Here is a 26,835-nt window from a genome sequence, read left to right as displayed (position 1 = left end):
AGAAAGGGAAGGGAAGAGAAAGGGAAGGGAAGGGAAGGGAAGGGAAGGGAAGGAAAGGAAAGGAAAGGAAAGGAAAGGAAAGGAAAGGAAAGGAAAGGAAAGGAAAGGAAAGGAAAGGAAAGGAAAGGAAAGGAGAGAAGGAAAAGAAAGGGAAGGGAAAGGAAAGGAAAGGAAAGGAAAGGAAAGGAAAGGAAAGGAAAGGAAAGGAAAGGAAGGAGGAAAAGAAAGGGAAGGGAAAGGAAAGGAAAGGAAAGGAAAGGAAAGGAAAGGAAAGAAGGAAAAGAAAGGGAAGGGAAAGGAAAGGAAAGGAAAGGAAAGGAAAGGAAAGGAAAGGAAAGGAAAGGAAAGGAAAGGAAAGGAAAGGAAAGGAAAGGAAAGGAAAGGAAAGGAAAGGAAAGGAAAGGAAAGGAAAGGAAAGGAAAGAAGGAAAAGAAAGGGAAGGGAAAGGAAAGGAAAGGAAAGGAAAGGAAAGGAAAGGAAAGGGGAAAGGGAAGGGGAAGGGGAAGGGGAAGCATGACCTGGAGGACCGAGAACTTCCGCAGACATTCAACACAAGAGACGCACTTGCAATAATTCAACAAGCAGTAGGCCAGAAGTTTGGGCTCCTTCCAGTTGGTGGCTGCCATGTTCTCCTTCCGGTGCCTCTCTTGGAAAGCGTCGCTGACCCAGGCTCGCCTCAGCTGGCTCACCAAGGAATGCTGGTTGGCCAGCCAGCATTCATCATTCTTAACGATGATACTGATGATCTGTGGAAGGGGGGGGAAAAAAAACAATCAAACCCAAGGACGGTGGGTATGTAAATTGCCTTCAGCAGGTGATTAATTATTGTCCATTTATCGTTTCCTCTGCTAGAGTTCCAGGCGGGGCCGTTTGCAAAACTGGAGACTCTTGGAAAAGGGACCCAAACCCCAAATATACAAAACGCTTCCAGCCCCACAAGAGACGACCGGGAGTTAGCGAAGGCGGCTAAATGGACGGCTTTGATTAAAGAAAAAAAAAGGGAAAAAAATTACAAGGGCTTTTGTTTCTACTTGGAAACCGCTTCTGAACTTTGCGCTTGAGAAAAAAAAATAAGAATCTTTTTGATTTCGGGGGAAGGAGGGGGTATAACCGACGAGAAAGGTTTCCTTGTTACAGAAACAGCTAGTTTAGGCCATTGTATAAAAGTAAAAAATAAATAAAAAATAAATGATGTTTGATGTTTTCTTCTACTGCGCTTAGAGGGAGTCGGAAGTCAACACTGTTTTTATTGTTATTGTATTTTAATTGGGCATTTGTTTAATTTCTTTTTAATTTTTGTACTGTTATTTATATATGCCCTGTTAACTGCCCTGAGTCCTCCGGGAGAAGGGCGGTATACTAATTGAATAAATAATAATAATAATAATAATAATAATAATAATAATAATAATAATAACAACAACAACAACAACAACAATAACAACAACAACAACAAAACAACAACAACAATAATAATAATAATAATAACAATAACAACAACAAAACAACAACAAAAACAACAACAACAACAACAACAATAATAATAATAATAATAATAACAACAACAACAACAACAACACGGGGGGGTTGTGGTTTTTTTTTCCCCTTCTGGGAATTCTGGGAGTTGCCAAGGTTGGAAACAAAGCCGCCGAAATCCAGATGGGGACCTTTACCTTTAGCATCCCACGTTAAAGCTTGCCGATTGAGCTCCGGATGGCCCCCGACCTTCGCTCCTTCCGACGCGATCTAGAAACCTATCTATTTGAACAATCCGGCCTGGTCTGATGGGTTTGGGGTTTGGATTTGATTTTTAACATAGTTTTAATTGTTGGATTATATTGGGCATAACTATTTAATCTTTTTTTAACTTTCGTATTTATATTTCGATATTTATTGCCCTGTAGACCGCCCTGAGTCCTTCGGGAGAAGGGCGGTATAACAATTTAATAAATAATAAATAAAATAATAATAAATAAAGGTGAACAGCCGTACCTTGATAGCTTGAAACTGGAGATCCAACCGCATGGTGCTGGGGGAACCCGGCCGAACAGCTGTCTGGGTCCCGCCAGGTAAGAGCAACGTAATGAAACGGTTGGGGTTGGCTGCCAGGACGTCTCGTAAAGGCTTGGCGTCTTTGTGTTTTAAAAAACTCTGTGGAGATGCATTTTTGGGGGGAGGGGGGGGGAGAAATGGAGAAAAAAATAAAAACTGCTTGGTGAGGCTAACCATCCAACGTTTACAAACAAGGCCCAAAGCCTCCCCTGCTAAGCTGCGGCGTAACCTCGCTTCGCACCTCCAATTTTATTTTACTGAACCCTGTTTGGTTGGAAAGACATCCATCGCGCCGCAAAGGAAAGGAGAAAAAAAAAGACGGTGTTGTATAGATAATAATTCTCTAGGGGCTGTCCGTCAAATGATTATTATGGTCCATCAAACGTATTCACTGTACGCTACAACCGATCTTAGCTCAAAGGTCAAGAAGAAAGAGGGTGTTTTCCCCCCCCCCCCCGGATTATAAAGGGATTAAAAGCTTTGTTAACATTTGCTGCCTATTCTGGAAACTCTCTCGAGTTGGGTTTCTCCATTTCGACGACTTTTAAAGACGGGTGGACTGCAACTCCCCCAGAATTCCCAATTATGGGAGTTGAAATCCACCCATCTTACAAGGTGTTAAGGTTGAGAAACGTTATTCTAGCGCAGGGACCTCCAAACTTGGCCAACTTTTTAAGAGTTGTGGATTTCAACTCCCACAGTTCCCCAGAAAGCACGGCTGCCTGAGGAATTCTGGGAGCTGAAGTCCCCAAGTCTTACAGTTGCCAGGTTTGGAGATCCCTGGTCTGGCGGGGAGGCATAGCAGGAGAATCATGTTAAGTCTCCAGTGTCAAAAAAAAAATAAATCAGAGGTTTGGTAGCCTCTTTTCCAAGCAACAGGGACGTGATGTGGCTCAGTGGGTTAGGACGCTGAGCTTGTTGATCAGAAGGTCGGCAGTTTGGCGGGTCGAATCCCGAGTGCCGCGTAGCAGAGTGAGCGCCTGTTACTCGTCCCAGCTTCTGCCAACCTAGCAGTTCGAAAGCACATAAAAATGCAAGTAGAAAAATAGGGACCACTCCGGTGGGAAGGGAACAGCGTTCCGTGCGCCTTTGGCGTCTAGTCATGCCGGCCACAGGACCACGGAGACGTCCTCGGACAAGCACTGGCTCTTCGGCTTTGAAACGGAGATGAGCACCGGCCCCTAGAGTCGGAAACGACTAGCACGCATGTGCGGGGGAACCTTTACCTTTACCTTTCCAAGCAACACATTTCACTAAAAGGCAGAACCGCTGCCGAGTCGGAAAAGCTGCTATCAAATTCCTTCTAATTCTATTTAAAGAGGATGGGAGGGCAAAAGTCGTGTTGATTTTTTTAAAACAAACAAACAAAAAAAGCCAGCTGTGTCTTACCATGAACATCCTGCTCCACTGTGGATCATTTAAGGTCGCTTCCATCATAAAGAGCTCGACTGTCTGAGACGGGTGGCGGGTCAGAAACTTTATTAATGGTTCTCGGAAGGGGCTGCCAGCCTGCAGGTTGCAAAGGAGAGAAGGCCCGTGATCAGGTGAGCGTGCAGAAAGCATCAGCAAGTGGATTTTTAAGAGGAAGGATGGATGGATGAATGGATGGATAGATGGATGGATAGGGGAGGGAGGGAGGGAGGAAGGAAAGAAGGAGGGAGGGAAGAAGAGAGGAAGGAAGGAAGGAAGGAAGGAGAGGGAGGGAAGGAGGAAGGAGGGAAGAAAGAAAGGAAGGGAGGAAGGAAGGAAGAAGTAAAGAAGGAAAGAGGGAGGGAGGAGGGAAGGAAGAAGAGGGAGGGAGGGAGGAAGGAGGGAAGGAAGGAAGGAAGGAAGGAGGAGGAGGGAAGGAAGAAAGGAAGGGAGGAAGGGAGGAAGGAAAGGAGGGAGGGAGGGAAGGAAGGAAGGAAGGAAGGAAGAAGGAAAGGAGGAGGAAGGGAGGGAAGGAAGGAAAAAGGGGGAGGGAGGGAGGGAGGGAGGGAGGAAGGAAGGAAGGAAGGAAGGAAGGAGGAAAGGAGGCAGAAGGGAGGGAAGGAAGGAAAAAGGGGGAGGGAGGGAGGGAAGGAAGAAGGAAGGAGGGAGGAAGGAAGGATGGAGGGGAGGGGAGGGAGGAAGGAAGGAAGGAAGAAAAAAGGAAAGAAGGAGGAAGGGAGGAAGGAAGGAAGAAGGGGGAGGGAGGGAGGGTTCTTGACCTCAATCAACATGGCCCGTTCTGTTTTCATCACCACTTCCAGCAAAGGTTTGACCAGCGTCTGTGGAGCAGCTGGGATCAGATGAAACAGGTTTATAATTGCTGAGCAAATCTTCATTTCCTGCAGACGAAACAGAAATCTCAGCTAGCGTCCAGCAGCTGTGCACCCCTAAACCTACTGTGCCCAGCGGCTGGCCCCAAACGGACGCTGCAGCCCTGCTTCTGCAAGGGATGAGTTAAACCCTGGTTCTTACCCCAGGCTGTTGCAGAAGCTGCACTGGTTTGAGGAGGAGGAGGAGGGGGGGGTTATCTACCTCACTTTTTGGTTACGTTTGGGTAGTAAAACCTTGTTTGTTTTTCACGGCATGACGGGAGAAGCACGGGAGGTTATGAACCGCAAAAAGCAGCATCTTTCTCTTCCAAACGCAAAAATCGGGGCACCGAGGGCTGAACATTTATTTTATTTATTTATTTTATTATATTTGTATACCGCCCTTCTCCCGAAGGACTCAGGGCAGGATTAGACTGTAAAACGGCCTCTCTGGCCTTCAAGCGGTCTTTCCCCAGCACTGCAGCTCAGCTCGTCATGAGGACTAGCTGCTTTAAAATCCATGCCGTCTTGGTTCTGTCTCTTTTGCAAGATGGCTACTTTCTACTAGGTGTTTTTTTTTAAAAACAACACTGGATTGCAAAAAAAAAAGCCCCAAAAAAAGGTCTGGAGGGGGGAAAAGTATTAAATCTAGAAAGATGGGCCGCATTTCCAGGACTTAAAAAGAGAAATGGGGGCCTGAATGGTTTCTTTTCAGTTTGACATTAGCAACTCAAAACATTCAGAGCGATATAAATATAAATACACACACACACACACCCACACACACACACACACACACACACCAAATCCCCTGGTGAAAAATAAAGAACATGCTTAAAACCCCTTCACACGGCAAGTGTTACGCCAACCACTCTGTCACAGACGAGAACAGAAGAGGACAAATCACAGCACTGCACTCGGAGGCACAATGCACTCTGCCCCGATACGCAACAGAGACAACTCACAAAGCACAGCAAAGGTAACCGGGAAACCCCGAAAGGTAGAAAACAGAACGAAAGGGAGGAGAAAGAAGGAGGAGAAAGAGGAAGAGGAAGAGGGAGAGAGGGAGGAAGAGGGAGAAAGGGAGGAGGAGGAGGAGGAGGAGAAGATGGCAAGAAGAAAAAGGAAGACGACAAGGAAAAGGAGAAGATAACAAGGAAGCAAGAGAAAGAGGAAGCTAAGTGGAGGAGGAGGAGAAAGAGAAGAGAAAGGAGGAGAAGGAGGAGGAAAGAGAAAGAGGAAGAGGAAGAAGAGGAAGAGGGAGAGAGGGAGGGGAGAGGGAGGAGGAGGAGGAGATGGCAAGAAGAAAAAGGAAGACGACAAGGAAATGGAGGAGAACGATAGCAAGGAAGCAAGAGAAAGAGGAAGCTAAGTGGAGGAGGAGGAGGAGAAAGAGAAGAGAAAGGAGGAGGAGGAGGAGGAGGAGAAAGAGGAAGAAGAGGAAGAGGAAGAGGAAGAGGGAGAGAGGGAGGGGAGAGGGAGGAGGAGGAGAAGATGGCAAGAAGAAAAAGGAAGATGACAAGGAAATGGAGGAGAACAATCGCAAGGAAGCAAGAGAAAGAGGAAGCTAAGTGGAGGAGGAAGAGGAGGAAGTTGAGAAGGAGGAGGAAGAGGAAGAGGAGGAGAAAGAGGAAGAAGAGGAAGAGGGAGAGAGGGAGGGGAGAGGGAGGAGGAGGAGGAGATGGCAAGAAGAAAAAGGAAGATAACAAGGAAACGGAGGAGAACGATAACAAGGAAGCAAGAGAAAGAGGAAGCTAAGTGGAGGAGGAAGAGGAGGAAGTTGAGAAGGAGGAGGAGGAGGAGAAAGAGGAAGAAGAAGAGGAAGAGGGAGAGGGGGAGGAAGGGGAGAGGGAGGAGGAGGAGAAGATGGCAAGAAGAAAAAGGAAGATAACAAGGAAACGGAGGAGAACGATAACAAGGAAGCAAGAGAAAGAGGAAGCTAAGTGGAGGAGGAAGAGGAGGAAGTTGAGAAGGAGGAGGAAGAGGAAGAAGAGGAAGAGGGAGAGAGGGAGGGGAGAGGGAGGAGGAGGAGGAGATGGCAAGAAGAAAAAGGAAGACGACAAGGAAATGGAGGAGAACGATAGCAAGGAAGCAAGAGAAAGAGGAAGCTAAGTGGAGGAGGAAGAGGAGGAAGAGAAGAGAAAGGAGGAGGAGGAGGAGGAAGAAAAGGAGAAAGAGGAAGAGGAAGAGGGAGAGAGGGAGGAGGAGGAGAAGATGGCAAGAAGAAAAAGGAAGATGACAAGGAAAAGAAGAACGATAACAAGGAAGCAAGAAAAAGGGGAAGATAAGTGGAGGAGGAAGAGGAGGAAGTTGAGAAGGAGGAGGAAGAGGAAGAGGAGGAGGAAGAGGAAGAAGAGGAAGAGGGAGAGAGGGAGGGGAGAGGGAGGAGGAGGAGAAGATGGCAAGAAGAAAAAGGAAGATGACAAGGAAATGGAGGAGAACGATAACAAGGAAGCAAGAGAAAGAGGAAGCTAAGTGGAGGAGGAAGAGGAGGAAGTTGAGAAGGAAGAGGAAGAGGAGGAGAAAGAGGAAGAAGAAGAGGGAGAGAGGGAGGGGAGAGGGAGGGGAGAGGGAGGAGGAGGAGGAGATGGCAAGAAGAAAAAGGAAGATGACAAGGAAATGGAGGAGAACGATAACAAGGAAGCAAGAGAAAGAGGAAGCTAAGTGGAGGAGGAAGAGGAGGAAGTTGAGAAGGAGGAGGAAGAGGAAGAGGAGGAGGAAGAGGAAGAAGAGGAAGAGGGAGAGAGGGAGGGGAGAGGGAGGAGGAGGAGAAGATGGCAAGAAGAAAAAGGAAGATAACAAGGAAATGGAGGAGAACGATAACAAGGAAGCAAGAGAAAGAGGAAGCTAAGTGGAGGAGGAAGAGGAGGAAGTTGAGAAGGAGGAGGAAGAGGAAGAGGAGGAGAAAGAGGAAGAAGAGGAAGAGGGAGAGAGGGAGGGGAGAGGGAGGGGAGAGGGAGGAGGAGGAGGAGATGGCAAGAAGAAAAAGGAAGATGACAAGGAAATGGAGGAGAACGATAACAAGGAAGCAAGAGAAAGAGGAAGCTAAGTGGAGGAGGAGGAGGAAGAAGTTGAGGAGGAGAAGGAAGAGGAGGAGGAGGAGGAGGAGGAAGAGGAGGAGGAGGAGGAGGAGAAATCACCACTTCCTTGTGCCTCTACTATCAATTCTCACCTCTACCCCTTCCACGGCAGGCTGAGCCAAACACCAGAAGAGGAACAGAAAAAAAAACAAAACAATACAAAAATTCACAGCATGAACAACAACAAACAACAACAACAAAAGGAACACAAATGCCAAAAAAAACACCCCCCAAAAAACTTGTATATGTGCCGTTTTGCTTCGGACTGCAGTCAGGAGAGGGGGGGGGAAACACACACACACACAAAAAACACACACAAAAAAACCAACAAACCAAAAACTGATTTTTTTTTATTTTTATTTTTGTAAAGTAGGGATTGGTGTTCTCACCTCAAACTGACCGAAGGGAGACAAGGAACCTTTCCTGCATTCTGCAATACTGTCCTAAGGATGGGAAAAGCAACTTTTTTTTTTCCTTTTTTGATCTTGGAACACACACGCACAGAGAGAGAGAGAACACACAGAGCTCCCCGTATTTCCAACAAAAAAATAAAATAAAGAAATAAAAAAAATTAAAAAATGCCTAAAAAGCAGACCGGGGTGGGCCTGAGCGGGGGGGGGAGGTTTAGATTAGAGCTGGACGAGGCGGTGAAAAAGCAGAATTCCGACTCTTTGGCACGGTGACGGGCTGCGTTGGGGTGCAGAGGCCACGACTAGAATCTCCCCTTCCGGTGGCTTGATAGAATAAACCAGGTTCTGGAGATCAGACACCAGCAATCTGCTCATTCTCACATGCACACAAACACAGCAGCATCGCCTCCCCGGAATGTTTTAAGAAAAGCCTCTGATGAGACTTGTGGACTTCAACTCCCAGAATTCCCACAGCCAGCATTGCCCAGCAAAATCATCTTCCTTCCGTTTTTTCCTTCCTTCCTCCCTCCCAATTTTTCCTTCCTTCCTTTCCTTCCTCCCTAATTTTTCCTGCCTTCCTTTCCTTCCTCCCTAATTTTTCCTTCCTTCCTCCCTTCTAATTTTTCCTTCGTTCCTTCCTTCCTCCCTAATTTTTCCTTCCTTCCTTCCTCCCTCCCTTCTAATTTTTCCTTCCTTCCTTCCTCCCTTCTAATTTTTCCTTCCTCCCTTCCTTCCTCCCTTCTAATTTTTCCTTCCTTCCTTCCTCCCTTCTAATTTTTCCTTCCTCCCTTCCTTCCTCCCTTCTAATTTTTCCTTCCTTCCTTTCCTTCCTCCCTAATTTTTCCTTCCTTCCTTCCTCCCTCCCTTCAAATTTTTCCTTCCTTCCTTCCTTCCTTCCTTCCTTCCTTCCTTCCTTCCTTCCTTCCTTCTAATTTTTCCTTCCTTCCTTCCTTTCCTTCCTCCCTAATTTTTCCTTCCTTCCTTTCCTTCTTCCCTAATTTTTCCTTCCTTCCTCCCTCCTAATTTTTCCTTCCTTCCTTCCTCCCTCCCTTCTATTTTTTCCTTCCTTCCTTCCTCCCTCCCTCCTCATTTTTCCTTCCTTCCTTCCCTCCCTCCCTCCCTCCTTCTCTATTGATTCTCTGTATTTATCTACAACGTCCCGGGGGGGGGGGGGGGTGGATAACCCAGAACACCTTCAAGAATCAAGCTGGGGAAAAACTGAGCCAGCAATTCACCGTGAGCGAATTGCCGGCCGAAAGCAAGGCTTGTCCAGCCGCACTTTCCACTGCGCAGGCATCTCACACATTGTTCACTCAGACAAAAAAAACAAAAACGGGGCCTTCCTTTCACTTCGGCTCCAGCTCCAGCAGCTAATGTCCAACCAGCTGCCTCTCAACGCCACGGAGGGGCTACGGGCTTATGACGAAGAAAGAAAAGGAAAACAAACGGAAAAACCCTCCTTCCATCCTATGAAAAAACGGGTATTAAAAGGGACTCAAAACCTGGCAGTTCACACCCCGTTTCCCCCCCCCAACTCTGCCGTGATCGCCTCCGTTTTCGAGTTCAAAGCTTCCCCCCACCCCCCAAAAAATCTGCTACTTACGTTTCCATCGCTCCTCTGTCCTCCTTTATGAGTAAGGACCACAACCTCCATCCATTTACGCAGGTGTTGCTGCAAAAGGATGAGAGAGAGAGAGAGAGAGAGAGAGAGACATCGGTCACATCCTGCACTCTGCCGTTGCTGAGTGGCGGGCGCATCTCCCGACAGAAAAAGTCACTCGGATGGAGGGTTTGTTGTCACTGTGTGTTGAGGGGAGAGAGCACGGGGGGAGGCTCAGCTAATCTCAATGTACACATGTTGTACTTTGACAATAAAGGTTTATTATTATTTATTATTATTGCCAAACGCCACCTTTTTTTCTCCCCCCCCCGCCCCTCCGCAAATGCAGGATCCCCTTTTTTCTTATCCACCCAGGGCTGGTAAATCAATTCATTATGAAATAAAGAAAAAGGAAAGAACGAATCAACTAAAAGGGCAGACTCAACGGAGCAACAACAGGTCTTCTTCAATTGCCAGTTGTCTATCTTTCTACACAAAACCGTAGAGCGCCAAAGAATGGAGGCCTTTGAACTGTGGTGCTGGAGAAGACTCCTGCGAGTCCCTTGGACTGCAAGGCGATCCAACCGGTCAGTCCTAGAGGAGATCAACCCTGACTGCTCTTGAGAAGGTCAGATCCTGAAGCTAAAACTCAAATCAAATACTTTGGCCACCTAATGAGAAGGAAGGACTCACTGGAGAAGAGCCTCATGCTGGGAAAGATTGAGGGCAAGAGAAGAAGGGGACGACGGAGAATGAAATGGCTGGATGGAGTCACTGAAGCAGGAGGCCTGAGCTTAGATGGACTCCAGAAGATGGTAGAGGACAGGAAGGCCTGGAGGAACGTTGTCCATGGGGTCGTGATGGGTCGGACACGACTACGCAGCTAACAACAACACATAAACTGACATCCAACCGAGGAATACGGTCAGTTCCTCAACCTGGAACTTTTGCCTTCCTGCCAGATTCTTACCATCATCTGGTCACAAAATTTGTCGTTGAAAGAGTTGGGGAAGAGCCGCGTCACCGACGTCAGCCTGTTCACCACGTTGAGGGTTAGGCTCCGATAGTCTCCCAGCATCATCAGCAACGGTCTCATGTGGGTGTGGATCTGGTCCACTTCTATGGTTGCGCCTTCCAAAAACTGTGAGGGGCCAAAAAAAGCAGGCAAGGATCAGGGAATGCCGGCAGAACGCAAATGCTCCCATTATGCTCCTGGACCACAAGGAAGAATAAGACCGCGACATTCCTGATATTGCCACTGAGCCAATGTGTGACCTGTAACACATACCTTGGTTTATTTCACCAGTCTAACCCGGTGTGTCTCAATCCTAGCAACTTTAAGCTAGGTGGACTTCAACTGGGGCACAACGACACAAGATGCTGTGTTTGTCAGATGGAGCCGACAGCCCAGGTTCAAGAGCCGAGCTGCGCGCAACAGGGCAAGCTCCCGTCCTTGCCTCCAGCTCCTGTTCACCTAGCAGTTTGAATGTATGCCAATGCGAGTAGATAAATAGGTACTGCCAGCCATTCAAAAGCATGCAAATGCGAGTAGATAAATAGGTACCACTTCAGTGGGAAGGTAACAGCATTTCGTGAGCCTTTGGCGTATAGCAGCCGACCCGCGGGCCGGATGGGTTACCCCAAAACCGCGTCCACCCCATTGCCGGCAATGGAGAAAAAGTCCTGATACGTCATGATCGACGTCACGTCACGTCGTGAGTTTGACATGCCTGGAGTATAGCCATGCTGGCCACATGACCATGGACAATTGTCTTCGGACAACGCTGGCTCCCTCGGCCAAGAAATGGGATAAGCACTACACCCTGGAGTCACACATGCCTGGACAGGGAAGCCTTTACCTTTGGACTTCAACTCCCAGAATTCACCAGCCAGCCAGGAAGATTCTAGGGGCTAGGGGATTCTGGGAGTTCAAATATACACAGCTTACTGGCTGGGGAATTCTGTGAGCTGAAGATGGTAAATGCGGCCTGGAGAAACCCCTTCCACCAAGATCGCAAGAGAAACTCCACCGGTTTCAACTGCCACCTGCGTTCTCACAGCTTCTGGTCTTGAGAAGAAAAAAAGAAGGAAAGGAGACCAAGAGGAAAGAGCGTCATTTCTCCATCACAAACCTTCCTCATGCAGGCCTCGCCGGCTTCCTGAAGCTCATTGTTGGTCGAATTGAGGGCTTTGAAGAGAGCGCCGATGATCTTCTCTCGAGATTGGGGCAAGTAGTTGCAGGCAGCCAAGGCATCTGTGTGAAATCAGACAAAGCAAGTCCCCGTCTGAAGCAGCAATTCAAACAGTCCTAAAACGAGGCTCTTCTGGTGGATTCTGCTGCGTCAAGGGTCCCCAACCCCCAGGGCTGTGGCCTGGTACCAGACTGTAGCCCATTCAAAACTGGGCCACAGAAGTGGTGGGCAACTGGGTGCGTGCCTGGCTGAGGAATTCTGGGAGTTGGAAGTCCACAAGTCATAAAAGGGCCAAGTTGGAAGACCCCCTGATTTAGGACAGTAAAGCTCTGCCAACTATCTTCCTTGCTTGATCAACTTACTCAGAGCCGCAATGCGAAGGGGCACCAAAGAAGGCAGACTCTTATAACAGGGCAATTTCGTTAAGGAACAGTCTTCCGCCTCACATAGATTCAGCAGCTGAAAGTTCAAAGAGAAGGAAAGTTGGCTTTGGAAGCAACCTTCCAATGGATAACACCAAGGTGCATCTTGGTTTGTTTGTCAACAACATCACCATCATCATCATCATTATTATTATATAACTTGTATTCATTAAACATGAAACTCAGTCAACTAAACACTCAAATTGACTGGCACTAATGGTTGACACAGGTTGCTGCCAGCATCCTAAGTATCAACCGGGTATCTCCTTAAAATGTAAGATGTTCTGAGTAGCGCCGTTTTTTGTAGCTTTGCTGGAGTTATTGCAGGAAGCTGCAATTTCTTGATGTGTTTTGTTAAGTTTTTGGACGTATTTTTTACACAATGCCCAGTGGATTAGTTTAGCAACTCAGTCATGTCTAGCTTTGTAATCCATTTGCGCGATTTTGCTGCACTCATATATTAAATGTGAAACAGTTTCAACTTTGTTGTTGCAAAGTCGGCAATTTGGATTGTCAGCAGATTTTTGTATCTTCGCTTTCGTGGCGTCAGTTTGTGGTGCTTGTTCTTGAGCAGCCAGTATTAATTAAGCCTTCCGTTTCTTTCTTGATGGTTCCCATCTTAAACCATTACTACTTAACCATTAATAAACTATAATAAACTACTACTACTACTAAGGGACGTGGTGGCTCAGTGGGTTAGGACGCTGAGCTTGTCGATCAGAAGGTCGGCAGTTTGGCAGGTCGAATCCCGAGTGCCGCGTAACAGAGTGAGCGCCTGTTACTCGTCCCAGCTTCTGCCAACCTAGCAGTTTGAACGCACATAAAAAGGCAAGCAGAAAAATAGGGACCACTGCGGTGGGAAGGTAACAGCGTTCCGTGCGCCTTTGGCGTCTAGTCATGCCGGCCACATGACCACGGAGACGTCCTCGGACAAGCGCTGGCTCTTCGGCTTTGAAGCGGAGATGAGCACCGGCCCCTAGAGTCGGAAACGACTAGCACGCATGTGCGGGGGAACCTTTACCTTTACCTTTTACTACTACTACTACTACTACTACTATTATTCACAGCACTGCTGATTTACAGGGCTGAGTTTTAGAAAACGATCTGAAAAGTGGTAAAGGATAAAATACCTCTGTATAAAATACTTTGTGCTCTACCACGTTGAGGTCCATGGTGAAAAGCCGGGGTTGCAGAGTGGTGCAAAACGTGTTCCCTTCCATCAAACCGATCTGGGCGTTTGCCGGCTGATGTCGGAGCAAATGTTTTTTGGGAGGAACCATATCTTGGAGTACCTAGAAGACAGAGAGGTCTATCAGGAACATGATCTTTGTTGGCTTGGTCCCACCACTATCGTCACGGTCCTTTCCCCATCCGTCCCACCATCCAGGTTCAGCCCTCGGAGGACAAAACTGCAGCATGACATCTGAAGGGATCAATCTGTTTGGGAAAGGTCTCTAAAAGCAAAGAACATCTTAGAATCTTCTTGGATCCCACGTTCTCACTCAATGTTTTCTCAACCTGGGCTACTTTTAAGATGGGTGTACTTCATACGCTGCGCTGCGCTGCGCTGGACTGTGGAATTCTGGGAGTTGAAGTCCACCCGTCTTAAAAGTTGCAAAGTCGAGAAATGTTGCTCTAGCAGCTCAATAAACCTCATAACAATTGTCTGACACCTTACTGGATAATGTGACCTGCACTAATTGTGGGGGGGGGGAGGAGGGAAATTCTATGCTTCTAACATACTGATTTAGGCACCAATTAATCAGAGCTGATTTTCTACTCCTCTGTGCCGATATGCTGAGCTCAACAAAGTTTTGCATTAGAGTTTGGAAAGTCGCTCGCTTCGTTGGGATCATGAGTCGGAACCTGGACACTAAGCTTCAATTTGGCAGCTGCGGGCCTCACCTCATCTTTTGTTAATTTTTAATAATCACAAATGCTTAAAAATTTCATCAGCGACCTATTGTCTGGATTCCAACATTTAGCTTACTAATCCATGTTAAAAATCCTTTCTCTAAAGCTTCCTCCTTCCGTGATGTATTCAAGATGGACGGTGAATAATATTTGTATGTTACTTATACGTAAGGGTGTAGGTCTATACGTATGCTGTACGTACCATGTTTTAAACGTGTCTCGTGTATGTGTACGCTTTGAGAGGAAGCAACTAAATTTTATTTTTAATGCGTGCCATTGTGCCCACAGGGGGGAAAAAATGACAACGGTTAGCTAATCTACCGGTTATCTAATCTCTACCTCGTTTTTCTAACCATTGATAAAAAGGTATCCCATGCTCTAAAATATTCCGAATCTGCTTTCTCTTGGATTTGCAGCGTCAGTCTGTCCATTTCTGCACAGTCTAAGACAGTGGTGGCGAACCTTTTAGAGACCGAGTGCCCAAACTGCAACCCAAAACCCACTTATGTATGGTCGGGTGCCGGGTGGGTGTGGCCCACTGGGTGGGTGTGGCCCACTGGGTGGGCGTGGCTGCAGTGGTAACGGCAGACTGGGTGGGACTAAAAAGTTCAATCAATCAATTCCAGCTTTGTGAGATCTTTTTTTCCCCCGCGAGAAGTTGAAATTGATTCATTGATTGAACCTTTTTTTTTTTTTGGCACACGGCTGCGGCCTAAAGCGAAAAGATTTTATAAAACCCAGCTAAAAGCATAGGACTGGGACAACGGCACACGTGCCCACAGAGAGGGCTCTGCGTGCCACCTGTGACACGCGTGCCATAGATTCGCCACCACGGGTCTAAGATTTTCTTAAATTATCTCTTCCTCCGCTGGTCGTTCTTCCTCTTTCCAGCATTGAGCAAACGCAACTCGCGCTGCAGCTAACCCGTGCGACAGCCCAGCCTCACCTCTTTATGGGGCTCCATGATGGCCGTGACGCTCTTCCCCGTGACCTGGGCCACCACCTGGAGAGAGTGCATGGCCTGCTTTCTCACGGTCGAGTTTGGCGAGGTCACTTCTCGTACCAGGTCGTGGGTCACGTGGTGGAAGGACTTCTCCTGGGCGGTGAGGATTTCCTCCGTCTTCTCCTCTTCTTTCAGCAAGGTCGCGCACCGGATTAAGAGCTGCTCCAAAGTGGTCTTGGCCATGGCCACGGCCCCGTTGGAAACCTAGAGGGGCATTTCACACCGCCGATGAAACTTACATTTTCAGGTTGTTTTTTTAAAAATATATATATATATATTATTCGGCTCTGTGACAATGACGAAAGATCTGATTCTGACTGACTGGAGGGAAAGTCACCAGAGGGGGCAAGGGAAGGAAGGGGAGCTATAGAATGAAAAGAGACGGGTGCCCTATGAAATTTGATGAATAATTAAAATAAAGAGCAGCGGCGCTTCAGACTGACACACTGCCTCACGCTGCTTTGCAGCCTTCTCTATACAGTTTACAGAGTCAGCGTATTTCTCCCGTTAACAACCTGGGTCCTCATTTTACCCACCTCAAAAGGATGGAAGGCTGAGTCAAGCCAGAGCCGGTGAGGATCGAACTCCTGGCTGTGGGCAGAGTTAGCCTGCAATACTACATACTAACCACTGCGCCACCACAGCTCATCAGCAGTAGGATGTAGACCTATATACCGCTTTACAGCCCTAAGTGTCTTACAGAGTCAGCCTTTTGCCCCCAACAATCTGGGTCCTCATTTTACCAACCTCGGAAGGATGGAAGGCTGGGTCCACCTCGACTCCTAAGAGAGAGAGAGAGAGAGAGACATACCTCTCCCGTCAGGTCCATCATGACAAAGAGCAAAGCCTTGAGGAACGTCTGCTGGTTCTGCAGGACCCAAGTGAGAGGGAGCCGCTCCATCAGGAACTTGATGGACACGACCCCACCGAGCTTGGCGTACCAAGCCTGCTCGTAGCAACAAGCACAGAGGCGTTCCACGATGTAGGAGAACAAGGGTAGCTGACAGGCCTGGAGGAGGGAGAGAAATGTGGGTCAGCCAAAGGGCCGGGGACCTTCTGGAGAAGGAGATGGCAGCCACGTCAAAGGAGTTACCCGTTCCTTGGATCCCAGAATGATGCTGGCCACGTCGAAGATCACCGCCAAGGCCACCTCGCCGATTTTGCAGAGCTCCTTCTCCTCGTAAGCCATGCAGATGGCGATGGCGTCGATCAGCACCAGGGGATCCATGCCTCGCGATCCGTTTTCTTCGCTGTGGAACATGGAGGTGCTGGGCTGGCTTCCCACCTGGTAACACTGAAGTAAGAAAGGGCCTGGGGGGTTGACCGGGCAACAAGGAGAAGGAAAGGAGAAGGGAGGGAAGAAGGACATTAAAGAAGAGCAGAGGGGTAGTTTTGCTTCAAACCCCACTCCCTTCTAGCACTGATGACGTTACCTAGTTGGGTCATGAAACATCTGCAACAAAACCACCCAGCTCAGAAAGCAACAAGGACTCCACAGTTCATCTCTCAGCGACAAATTTATCTTCTATGGTTATCTTATCTATCTATCTATCTCTATTATCTACCTACCTATTTTCTACGTATCTACCTATGTATCTATCTACCCATCTATCATCTATCTATTTATCTATTAGGTCTATCTGTCATCTATCTATTAGGTCTGTCTGTCGGTCTGTCTGTCTGTCTGTCTGTCTGTCTGTCTGTCTGTCTGCCTGCCTGCCTGCCTGCCTGCCTATCTATCTATCTATCTATCTATCTATCTATCTATCTATCTATCTATCTATCTATCTATCTATCTATATTATCTACCTACCTATTTTCTACATGTCTACCTATGTATCTATCTACTTATCATCTATTTATCTATTATGTCTGCCTGCCTGCCTATCTATCTATCTATTATGTCTATCTGTCCGTCATCTGTCTATCTATTAGGTTTATCTGTCATCTATTTATCTATTATGTCTCTGTCTGTCTGTCTGTCTGTGTCTGCCTGTCTGCCTGCCTGCCTGCCTGCCTCCCTATCTATCTATCTATCTATCTACCTACCTACCTACCTACCTACCTATCACAGCGTAAGGAGCCATTAAGAACACTCCCACCAACATTGACAGGGCAAGGCAATTGTACATAAACAGAGAGCAAACTCCACACCCTTCTAGGAATGACGAAGTTACCTGGTTGGGCAATAAACTGTCTGCAAGAAATTAACCAAGGTCAGAGAGCACAAATGACATCACAGTCTACCACAATCCAACCCCCCCCTTCCTCCTTCCTCCTCCTCTCCGCAATCCCCACTCCCTCCTAGCACTGAGGAAACGTTACACAGTTGTCATGAAATGTCTGCAAAAAAAAAAAAACAAGCAACCTCAGAGACGACCACGGAACCACATAATAATAACAACAGTTCTTTGAATCCAAATCTTTGCCAAGTCCTAAGAAGCCCAGAGTTACATCATCAGCCCCTTTCTCAACCTGGTGCCCAGTGGGATGGCAATTCCAGATGTGCCTGTTGTGACTCAGGGCCAGCCTGTGGGTCCGACAGCCGGCTCCGATGTATCGGAGGACTCAGATGTGGGGGAGGAGGGAAACGAACCGGCTGATGATGATTTGGAGGCTTTGCAGAGTCCTCAGCCGGGGACCTCTTCTCAGCTGCGTGAGCCCGAGAGTGCGGAGGAAGATGACCCACAGCTGGCCCTGTTCAAGGACGCCCGATGCAGGAGGCAGTCGAGCAGGAACAAACAAAGAAAGGCTGTGAGACTCCTCGGGAGGAGGCACAGGGAGACCACGCCCTGAGCTCTCTATAAAAGGAGTGTTTGGGGAGGGGCTGGTTGCTGAAAGCAACTTTTCCGCTTGAGAAGACAAGCTCTAGTGTTTTTGTTAACTGCGTAATTAAATCTTGGCAGAAGCCTTTTAGCCTTGGACGCTCTCCAGACTCTTCTTTTTGAATAGGGGTTGCGAGAAGAGGGCTGGTTCAGAACAGTGCCTGCAATTCCAGTGCCAAGAGTTCAGCCTTTGACCCTCCAGGCGGGCAAATCATAGAGGCTCCATCATCAAGGCATCTGAGCAGCCGTGGGAGAGGTCTCCCATTTTCTTGTCACCTGTCCCGCTCCCCAAATTAAAACGACAGGACAGGAGAACGACCGGCTTTCTGTCCAAGCTGGTATCAACGCCTGCAGCCGAAACCGGGGACCATGAGGTGGTTGGCCTCGTTGCCGAATTCTTACCGCATTGCTGAGCCACTGCCACCATGGTGTAGTGGCGGATCAGGCTGGCCACGAAAGGCAGAGCGCTGGGTCGCAGGTCCTTGATCACCGCAGACATGAAGGCCCCGGTCAGGGCCTGTTCGAAGGTCTTTCGAGCGGGCGTATCTTGAGCCTTGTACCGATGCGAGATAATCACGTTGGGAATGGACTTCTCGGTAAAGCTGGCAAACACCAAAGAAAGAACACCGAGAACGCCCCCGTGAGTTTACTCCGAGGAACTGCCTTAGAAGCCGCGACAGTCGTAAGTGTGAAAAAAGTCACCTTTTTCAGTGCCGTTGCGACCTCGAACTAGCACTAAGCAAATGGCTGCCAGTCAAGGACTGGCTGTGTTGTGCCACCCAACACTTTGGTGTTGAGTATAAATTTAAATAATTGATATTTGCGCTTAGGACAGTGTGAAACATGGGCACTGCCACGGTTGACTAGGATTTTACTATCCTCCGTATGATCCGGCCAGCCTTGCACCCTTTTAGGCCACCTCCTCAAATACACCTTCCCAGAATTCTCAGGAATGGCCCATGCTTGTTAGGGGATTCTGGGAAAGAGAAGGCAATGCCCCCAAAGGGCACCCCGACGATTGGGTAGCTGGGCTCCCATCGTAAGCCCAAGGCCCAGCTTGTCAAGGTGAACTCGGTCCACCTGTGTCCTTACTTGGGATGTGCCAGAAGCTGGTACAAAGCATGCTTGTTGTCATCTAGGCTCATCATGGCCACCAGAAAGCACTTGATGACTTCCCAGGCTTGCCTCCGATAGTAAGGCTCCGTGTTGGCACTCTTCAAGCAGTCTAAGGCAGTCTCAATGGCCTAAGGCGATAGAAAAGGATCTCCTTTGGTCACGCGGTAGAAAACCCCAAAGCACCACCATGTTGGAAAACACCAACAATTGTTTCCTACAACATGTCGTGAGCCTTGGGAAAGACAAGCCACCTACCCGTGTTTCTCCCCAAATAAGACCGGGTCTTTTATTAATTTTTGCTCCAAAAGACGCCTTAGGGCTTATTTTCTGGTTAAGGCTTATATTCGGGTAGTAAATGTGTCCGTCTGGCTGAAGATCTTAACTGGGGCTTATTTTGGAGAAATAAGGTAGTGAGGGCTGTATTAGTATTATTCTTCTCGCCTTCCCTGTTACCTATTTCCTTAGCTTCTTATGACTGTTACTGGGAAGGCCACCAGGATCTATGTAGGAATGCAAACTTTCAGGCTGAAAATGTCGTGATTCCTCGCCAGCCAGTGAATCCAGCAGCTGAGGAGGAGGAGGAGGAGGAAGAGGGGCCTGGAGTGACATCAGAGTCAGAGGAAGGCTCTGAGGAGCTCCAAGACTTACAGTCGGACGAGGAGCCTGGCTCCTCTACTCGCGCTCCGGCTGAGACACAGCTGTGCTGGGAGTCTGAGTTGGATAGCGACGAAGCACAGTTGGGACAAATCCCGAATGCACGAATGCACAGGCAAGAGAAGCGAGTACGACAGACGAATGCAATGGGGCGGCTCCAAAGGTAAAGGAGAAGGCATTAAGAAGCCACGCCTGGGCTAAATTATCAAAGGGAAGGTGTGGAAAGTGCTGGTTGCCAAAGGCAACCGTTCGTGTTGAGGATCAAGTTTCGGTGGACTGTGTTTGTTTGCCTTGGACACTGACTCAGGTCTGTGAATAATAAAAGGGGTTTGGGTTTTTCCTGTGGCTCCTGCCTGCTTGTTGGAAGACGGGTTCCTCCTTGTGAGCATAACCAGGACTCACGTAGGCTGGGACAGAACAGAAAACCCCCAAGCCAGAAGGCCCTCAAGGAAGGCCTCACCTTCTCCATGGGGAGCTGAATGGATGCTTTGCAGTCAGAGAACTCAGCTGTAATGCTCGGCCCTTGAATCTCGGTCACCACGTAGTGCAGCTTCTGAGACTCCTTCAGCATCTTCCTGTTGCTTCCACCGAATTTGCCCAGCACCCGATAAGCCACGTGAGAAATGGTCTCCGCAGGGTTACGCAGAGTCCGCCACAGAGCCTAAGAAGTGAGTGGGTGAAACCTCTGAGGAGGTGGAAACGTTGAGTTTTCAAAGCCTGCAAAGCTCTGCAGGGCAGTATAGAACCATAATAAATAAGTTATGGAGCCAGTTTGGTCTAGTGCAGGAGTAGGCAACCTTGGCTCTTGTATGACTCATGGACTTCAACTCCCAGAATTCCTGAGCCTTCTATTCCATTCCATTCCATTCCATTCCATTCTTCTATTCTATTCTATTCTATTCTATTCTATTCTATTCTATTCTATTCTATTCTTCTATTCCATTCCATTCCAATCCATGAATATTCTACTCTACTCTATTCTATTATTATTCTATTCTATTCTATTCCATTCCATTCCCATTATTCTATTCTATTCTATTCTATTCTATTCTATTCTATTCTAATTCTATTCTAATTCTAAATTCTATTCCATTCCATCATTATTCTACTCTACTGTACTCTATCATTATTCTATTCTATTCCGTTCCATTCCCATTATTCTATTCTAATTCTATTCCATTCCATCATTATTCTACTCTACTCTATTCTATCATTATTCTATTCCATTCCATTCCATTCCATATTTTCTATTCTATTCTATTCTATTCTATTCTATTCCATTCCATTCCATATTTTCTATTCTATTCTATTCTATTCTATTCTATTCTATTCTATTCTATTCTATTCTATTCTATTGCCTTCCACCTTGAATCGTAAGCTGAGAGGTGATGTTCGTTCCAAAGCAGGTTTGTCCTCATAGCAAGGTAAAGGCTGCCCTCTACAGTCCCATCCGCGCAACTACAGCTTTACCTGCATGAGTTCAGCTCGGACAGGCTGAATGTGATCGTAGAGGAAATCCGGCTGCAGATTATCCACGCACAGCTCCAGGGTGCGCAGGCCTTGGCTGACCAGGGTCTGCGAGCCATTTAAGGCCGACACCAAAGGATCCATCAGCATCGGCAGGTAGGGGAGGAGGGAGCTGAGGCGGACCGGGACGGTCAGGCACAGCTCGACAAACAGATCCTTCATGTGCTGCTTGTGCAAACCGCTCTGAAGCATGTTGAGACCTGAAGAACAAGAAGGAGCAAGACCAGGGCATCAAGCCCACTAAGGCAGGGGTAGGCAACCTCGGCTCTTTTATGACTGGTGGACTACAACTCCCAGAATTCCTGAGCCAGCCACGTTGAGGGGAAAGGGAGAGGTTTCCAAGCTGAGCCATGCTGGCTCAGGAATTCTGGGAGTTGAAGTCCACAAGTCATGAGGGGGCCATAGTTCCCCCATGCTGGCTCAGGGATTCTGGGAGTTGAAGTCCACAAGTCGTGAAGGGGCCATAGTTTCCCCCATGCTGGCTCAGGAATTCTGGGAGTTTATTTATTTATTTATTTATTTTATTACATTTATATACCGCCCTTTCCCGGAGGACTCAGGGCGGTTAACAGGGTAATTAAAAACCAAAAATACAAAAGTTAAAAATCAAGTTTTAAAAAGATTAAATTTATCCCTGTATAAATAAAACCCCAATTAAAATAAATTAATCCTCAGCCTGGGCCAGAGTTCAAGTCCACGAGTCATAAAAGAGCCGAGGTTGCCTACCCCTGTAATAAGAGAACCCACAATTCGCCATGGGGCTGGTTTTGCCAAAACTGTGTCGGGTTTGGGGGAAAACCGCCATAAAACCTGGCTACCTGCTTGCAGGATGCTGCAAAGGGCCATAAATTAGCCACGTTGGCGGAGGGTCCAAACTCTGGTTCCTGGGACACCCGGGAGGGTGGCGGCCATCAAAACTTCGAATCCAGGTTGAAAATTTCCCCTTTTTAAGGTGGTACGCTTGGAACGCCCGCCAAACAACCCGTCGTCAGTCGAGGAGCACCCATATGATGGGACAACGGGGGAGGGTGCCTGACGAGCTGAAGAGCATTACTGACCTTGTAGTAGGTTAGGCAGCAAGGGCAAGAATTCCTGATACAAGAGGTCGTGGCTGCCTCCGCCGATCGACCGGAAAAGGGCTCTCAGCAGTAGGAAGTAATTGTAAGGTTCTTTCGCTGTCTGCGCAAGCTCCATGGAGCTGTTGACTATTTTATGGAGGTGGGGCTGAAAAACAAAACAAAACAGAAAGGCAGGTTGGGAGAGGCGATCACAGACGCAGCTAAAAACGAAACCTGTCTTCTAGCTGTCTGTCCGGATGGAGCTTCGTGGCTACAACGGCAATGCTGGGTAGGAGGTGAGCGTCTCCTGCGTTCGAGACCCAAGAACTGACGGCAGGCAGGGTGGAGTTCTCGTCCTTCACTCCAGCTCCTCAAAAAAGATGTTTAGAGACTTTGGGAGGCAAAGCGCAGAGAAGAGCAACTAAGACGATCAAAGGCCCGGAGACTAAAACACACGAAGGCCGACTTGGAAAACGCAAAATAGACAACCCAGTTCTGAGGGGGGGAAATAGATTTTACACATCTTAAGACTTATCTGCCAAGCAAGAAGCAGCTCCGGGTTAAACAATTAACCCAGAGGGAATCAGGAGTTCTGGGTAGTTGAAGAAATGTGCCTTGGAATATTACATGCCACGTTTGTGAATTCAAAAAAAAAAATTACAGAACACAATAACACCAGATATGAAGCAGAGATTGGGACAGATTAGCTAAATTTGGAGTGATTATTTAGGCACACCGAAAACAAGCTTCCGCAACATAGGGCTCTCCGTGACTACAAGTCCCATAATCACCAACATCTGGCAAGTACGAAAAGATTGGAAGGGTTTGTTGATTTTAATTTTACCTAAGCAGCGTGGTGGCCTGGTGGTAAAGACCCTCGCCTCCCACTCAGAAGGCTGAGAGTTCAATCCTAAGTAGCAGCAAAATATTTCTCTTTCTCTCGGGGGAGTAAAGAGAAAATATCTGCTGCAAACTCCACATAGGCATCAGGAAGGGCATCCGGACAGTAAATGCTCAGCTCCATCCAGTCGCCCTGGCTCTACCCAGAATTAAGGGATTTATTGGGTCGTAAAAAAGGGAAAGTTGGTTTGGTTTTCCTCTCCAAAGGCCTATCAACACAGAGACTTCGCTTCACTTCCTAACGTGTCAAAGCAACTTATAAGATGTTTGGGATTGAATCAACAGCACGCTGAATTCTTTCAACGAACCAGGCCCTAAAAATGTGCTTTGTAGACATCCCTCCAATTTCCCCGCCAGCGTTTACCTTCAACATCTGCTCGTTCTCCGCAGCAAAGAGAGAAACGGAACCAAAGACCAACTTGAAGAGTTTGAGATACAGGTTGGACAGCTCCACGTTGGAACCCATTTCGGGCAAACGGTCAAGCAGATACTCAACCAGGATGGTGGCAAATAAAGCTGAGGTCGTAGGGTTGGCCAAGAAAGAATTTGCAACAATCTGTCAACATGGGGGGGAAAAAAAAGCAGTGATTTTTTTTGTTTGTTCCAAAACTGCTAACGAAAAGGTTAACGCACCGTGGCTTGCTTGGGGTGACCGACGTTTGCTCCGTTTCCAGGTTATGTCATCAAGAAAGTCATGGAGGAAGAACGTCCATGGTTCTCCTCCTCCTTCACCTGACCTTTCTCCTTTGGGGAACACCTAGAAGCCCGGAGACGCCTAGATGACACCTTGCTAATTTTTCAAGCGCCCTCCTGCCTCCGCTAACAATTGCGCTTTGCTGGCGTTGTCTTCTCAGCCACCACACAGGGGAAAGAACAGTGTGTGGTTGCCTACAACTGACCTTCCCAAGGAAGGTGGATTTTTTTATTTTTTTTAGATCAGCTGGATGCGGATCTTGTTAGAGAGATCTTCCCACTTCAGTTGTTTTCATCTTAGATCATGACAGCCACAGTCCAACCTCTGGCGCGCAGTTTCCTTGCAACCGCCAGCGCCCAATAAAATGGCACAACTGTTAGAAATCAGCGCGCAAAACATACTACCTGAAGGGCATAGTTCTTGGAGATCCTTTCCACCATGTAAGGGACAGATGTCTGGAAGATTTCTTTGAAAGTCAGAGGGTTCATCATGGTGAAGACCCCGGCAAAATGCTCCAAGACCTCTTTCTCCTCCTTCATTCTGACCGTCTGGCAATTGGCGACCCGAATGTACGTCTGCCCGTTCCCAGCTATTTGGACCTGGGCGGAAGAGATACATTTCATGGAATTAAAATAAGGGTGCTTGGCTATGTTGACGAGAAGACACTGAGCTTTTATTTATTGGGTGTATGGCATCTATAGAGGTCACGCGATCACTGATACACAAATATAAGTTTAGGTAAAGCCTCAGCAAAGATGGATGGATGGATGAATGGATGGATGGATGGATGGATGTAGAGATGATAGATGTAGCTAGAGATGACAGATAGATAAGATAGATAGATTAGACAGATAGATAGATAGATAGATAGATAGATAGATAGATAGATAGATAGACAGACAGACAGATATAGAGAGATGATAGAGAAATAAAGATAAGATATAGAGATATAAAGATATAGATAAATGAGAGAGATGATAAAGATATAGATAGATGAGAGAGAGAGATGAGAGAGAGAAACTGATTAGAGAGAGACAGACAGACGGATAGAAAGGTAGATAATGTGGACAATACAACATATGAGATAAAATATGAAATTAAGATGTCCCAAAGGTGCCTTTTCTTTTTTTCTTTGAAGACCTGTCGCTTCTTGCCCAAGAAGCTTCTTCATAAGATGAGGACTAGCTGTAACCACCTTGCAAATCAAGAGTTATAAGTCATGGATGGAAACTAGTCAAGGAGAGAAGCAACCTAAAACTAAGGAGAAACTTCCTGACAGTGAGAACAATTAACCAGTGGAACAACCTGCCTCCAGAAGTTGTGGGTGCTCCAACCCTGGAAGTTTTGAAGAAGAGACTGGCCAGCCATTTGTCTGAATTGGTATAGGGTTTCCTGCCTGAGCAGGGGGTTGGACTAGATGACCTCCAAGGTCCCTTCCAACTTTCTTCTTCTTCTTCTTCTTCTTCTTCTTCTTCTTCTTCTTCTTATTATTATTATTATTATTATTATTATTATTATTATTATTATTATTATTATTTACCTCCGTGAGGATGCAAAAGTCCTGATACGTACCTGATAAATATCCAAAGCCTGCATGGCGTATTTGACCAATTTTATATAAATCTGGGTCTCTTTCGGCTGAAGCTGCTTATTGGGAATGAACTGGGCTTCTAAACAGAGGAAAGAGAAGAATCGTTCAGATCGGGGTGGGGGGTGGGGGAAAGAGAGCCAAGTCCAATTCACAATCTCAACTTAAAAGGTCCGGGGTTGGGTTGCAAACCTGCATCTATTTTAAAAAATGAAACCCTCAAGTCAATTTTACCGCCAGGAGCTTTGCAAGACGTGATGCCCCACGTGATGGTCTTGACCCCGCAGACTAAGGTCTTCACCAAACTTCGGCAATCCGTGACTTGAAAAGTCTGCTTGTCCTCCTTCTCCTTCTCCCCTTGCTTCTCAAAGACGGGCCCAGAGGCCGGGACCACCGGGGTGGTGGTGGGCGCAGGGGAAGGAACCACGACCGGCAGCGCGTTTCCCCCTGCCGGTGCCCCGGTTAAAGCGGCTTCTCCTGCCCCCAGCTCTGACTGTGGCTTGCACTTTTTAAAGATGATGGAAAGCTGATAGCGGGCGATGGTGTGAAATTTCAAGACAAAGACCTGGGGAATGAGCGGGGAAGGAAGGGAGGTCAGGAATAACCAGGGTACAAAAGGGGGTGGGATACGGAAGCGGCCGGAATTAAGTTTTCCGAACACCCCCTCGCGGTCAGGAGGCAAAAAGCAAGAAAGACGCCTCGGGATTCTTCCAAGCGCACGCTTTCTCGCCTACAGGCAGAATCTTGCCGGACTAAAGCACGCTACCATCTCCATAAAGTAAGGTTGTCCAACCTTGGCCAGATTTGTGGACTTCAACTCCCAGAATTCCTCAGTCAGCAGAGCCATTGTTGAGAATTCTGGGCACGGAACCCCCACCTTAAATGGGCAAGGCTTATGTTCTAACACTAAGCTACGAAGCCACCTTACACGATGATAATTAGTTAAAGGACTCGTTAAAAAGTTTACAAGTTAAAAGACCCCATCATTCCCATTCGTTTTCTAATTTAACATACCAGAGTTCCTCAAACTTTCCAGCTTTGTGGACCAGCAAAAAGGGGAAGTGGGAGTTCTGCAAGAGCAGCAGGCAAGCATGCTCCATTTGTACGAGGGCCGGGCAGGCACACCTCCTTGCACAAATGTAGCACGCACACGCATGTGCTCTAGGGATCTGCTCACGCGTGCTTGTCTACTTCCACAGTAAAGGTAAAGGTAAAGCTTCCCCCGCACATGCGTGCTAGTCGTTTCCGACTCTAGGGACCGGTGCTCATCTCCGTTTCAAAGCCGAAGAGCCAGCGCTTGTCCGAGGACGTCTCCGTGGTCATGTGGCCGGCATGACTGGACGCCAAAGGCGCACGGAACGCTGTTACCTTTCCACCGTAGTGGTCCCTATTTTTCTACTTGCATTTTTACGTGCTTTCGAACTGCTAGGTTGGCAGCAGCTGGGACGAGTAACAGGCGCTCACTCTGCTACGCGGCACTCGGGATTCGACCCGCCAAACTGCCGATCTTCTGATCGACAA

The 26,835-nt window shown here is 47.6% G+C and overlaps 1 protein-coding gene across 1 annotated transcript in view; it reads right to left on the bottom strand.

The window, feature by feature from the left end:
* Positions 1–26,835, bottom strand: part of TRRAP (transformation/transcription domain associated protein) — a 101,917-nt gene that overhangs the window by 67,223 nt on the left and 7,859 nt on the right. Inside the window, exons 15-36 of the mRNA XM_083372449.1 lie at positions 25,549–25,879; positions 25,299–25,396; positions 24,131–24,325; positions 23,397–23,588; positions 22,133–22,298; positions 21,018–21,274; positions 20,008–20,208; positions 18,870–19,021; positions 18,180–18,379; positions 16,046–16,263; positions 15,764–15,961; positions 14,896–15,156; positions 13,166–13,327; positions 11,976–12,072; positions 11,554–11,675; positions 10,392–10,562; positions 9,425–9,493; positions 7,801–7,854; positions 4,242–4,361; positions 3,442–3,561; positions 1,993–2,151; positions 519–746 (exon numbers count right to left, since the gene is read on the bottom strand). Of these exons, the coding sequence (XP_083228575.1) occupies positions 519–746; positions 1,993–2,151; positions 3,442–3,561; positions 4,242–4,361; positions 7,801–7,854; positions 9,425–9,493; positions 10,392–10,562; positions 11,554–11,675; positions 11,976–12,072; positions 13,166–13,327; positions 14,896–15,156; positions 15,764–15,961; positions 16,046–16,263; positions 18,180–18,379; positions 18,870–19,021; positions 20,008–20,208; positions 21,018–21,274; positions 22,133–22,298; positions 23,397–23,588; positions 24,131–24,325; positions 25,299–25,396; positions 25,549–25,879 (3,771 nt within the window). The remainder of the gene's footprint in view (positions 1–518; positions 747–1,992; positions 2,152–3,441; positions 3,562–4,241; positions 4,362–7,800; positions 7,855–9,424; positions 9,494–10,391; positions 10,563–11,553; positions 11,676–11,975; positions 12,073–13,165; positions 13,328–14,895; positions 15,157–15,763; positions 15,962–16,045; positions 16,264–18,179; positions 18,380–18,869; positions 19,022–20,007; positions 20,209–21,017; positions 21,275–22,132; positions 22,299–23,396; positions 23,589–24,130; positions 24,326–25,298; positions 25,397–25,548; positions 25,880–26,835) is intronic.

The sequence above is a fragment of the Vipera ursinii genome, assembly GCF_947247035.1.
Source record: "Vipera ursinii genome assembly, chromosome: 13".
NCBI lineage: Eukaryota > Metazoa > Chordata > Lepidosauria > Squamata > Viperidae > Vipera > Vipera ursinii.
This window is presented reverse-complemented; position numbering and strand designations above follow the sequence as displayed.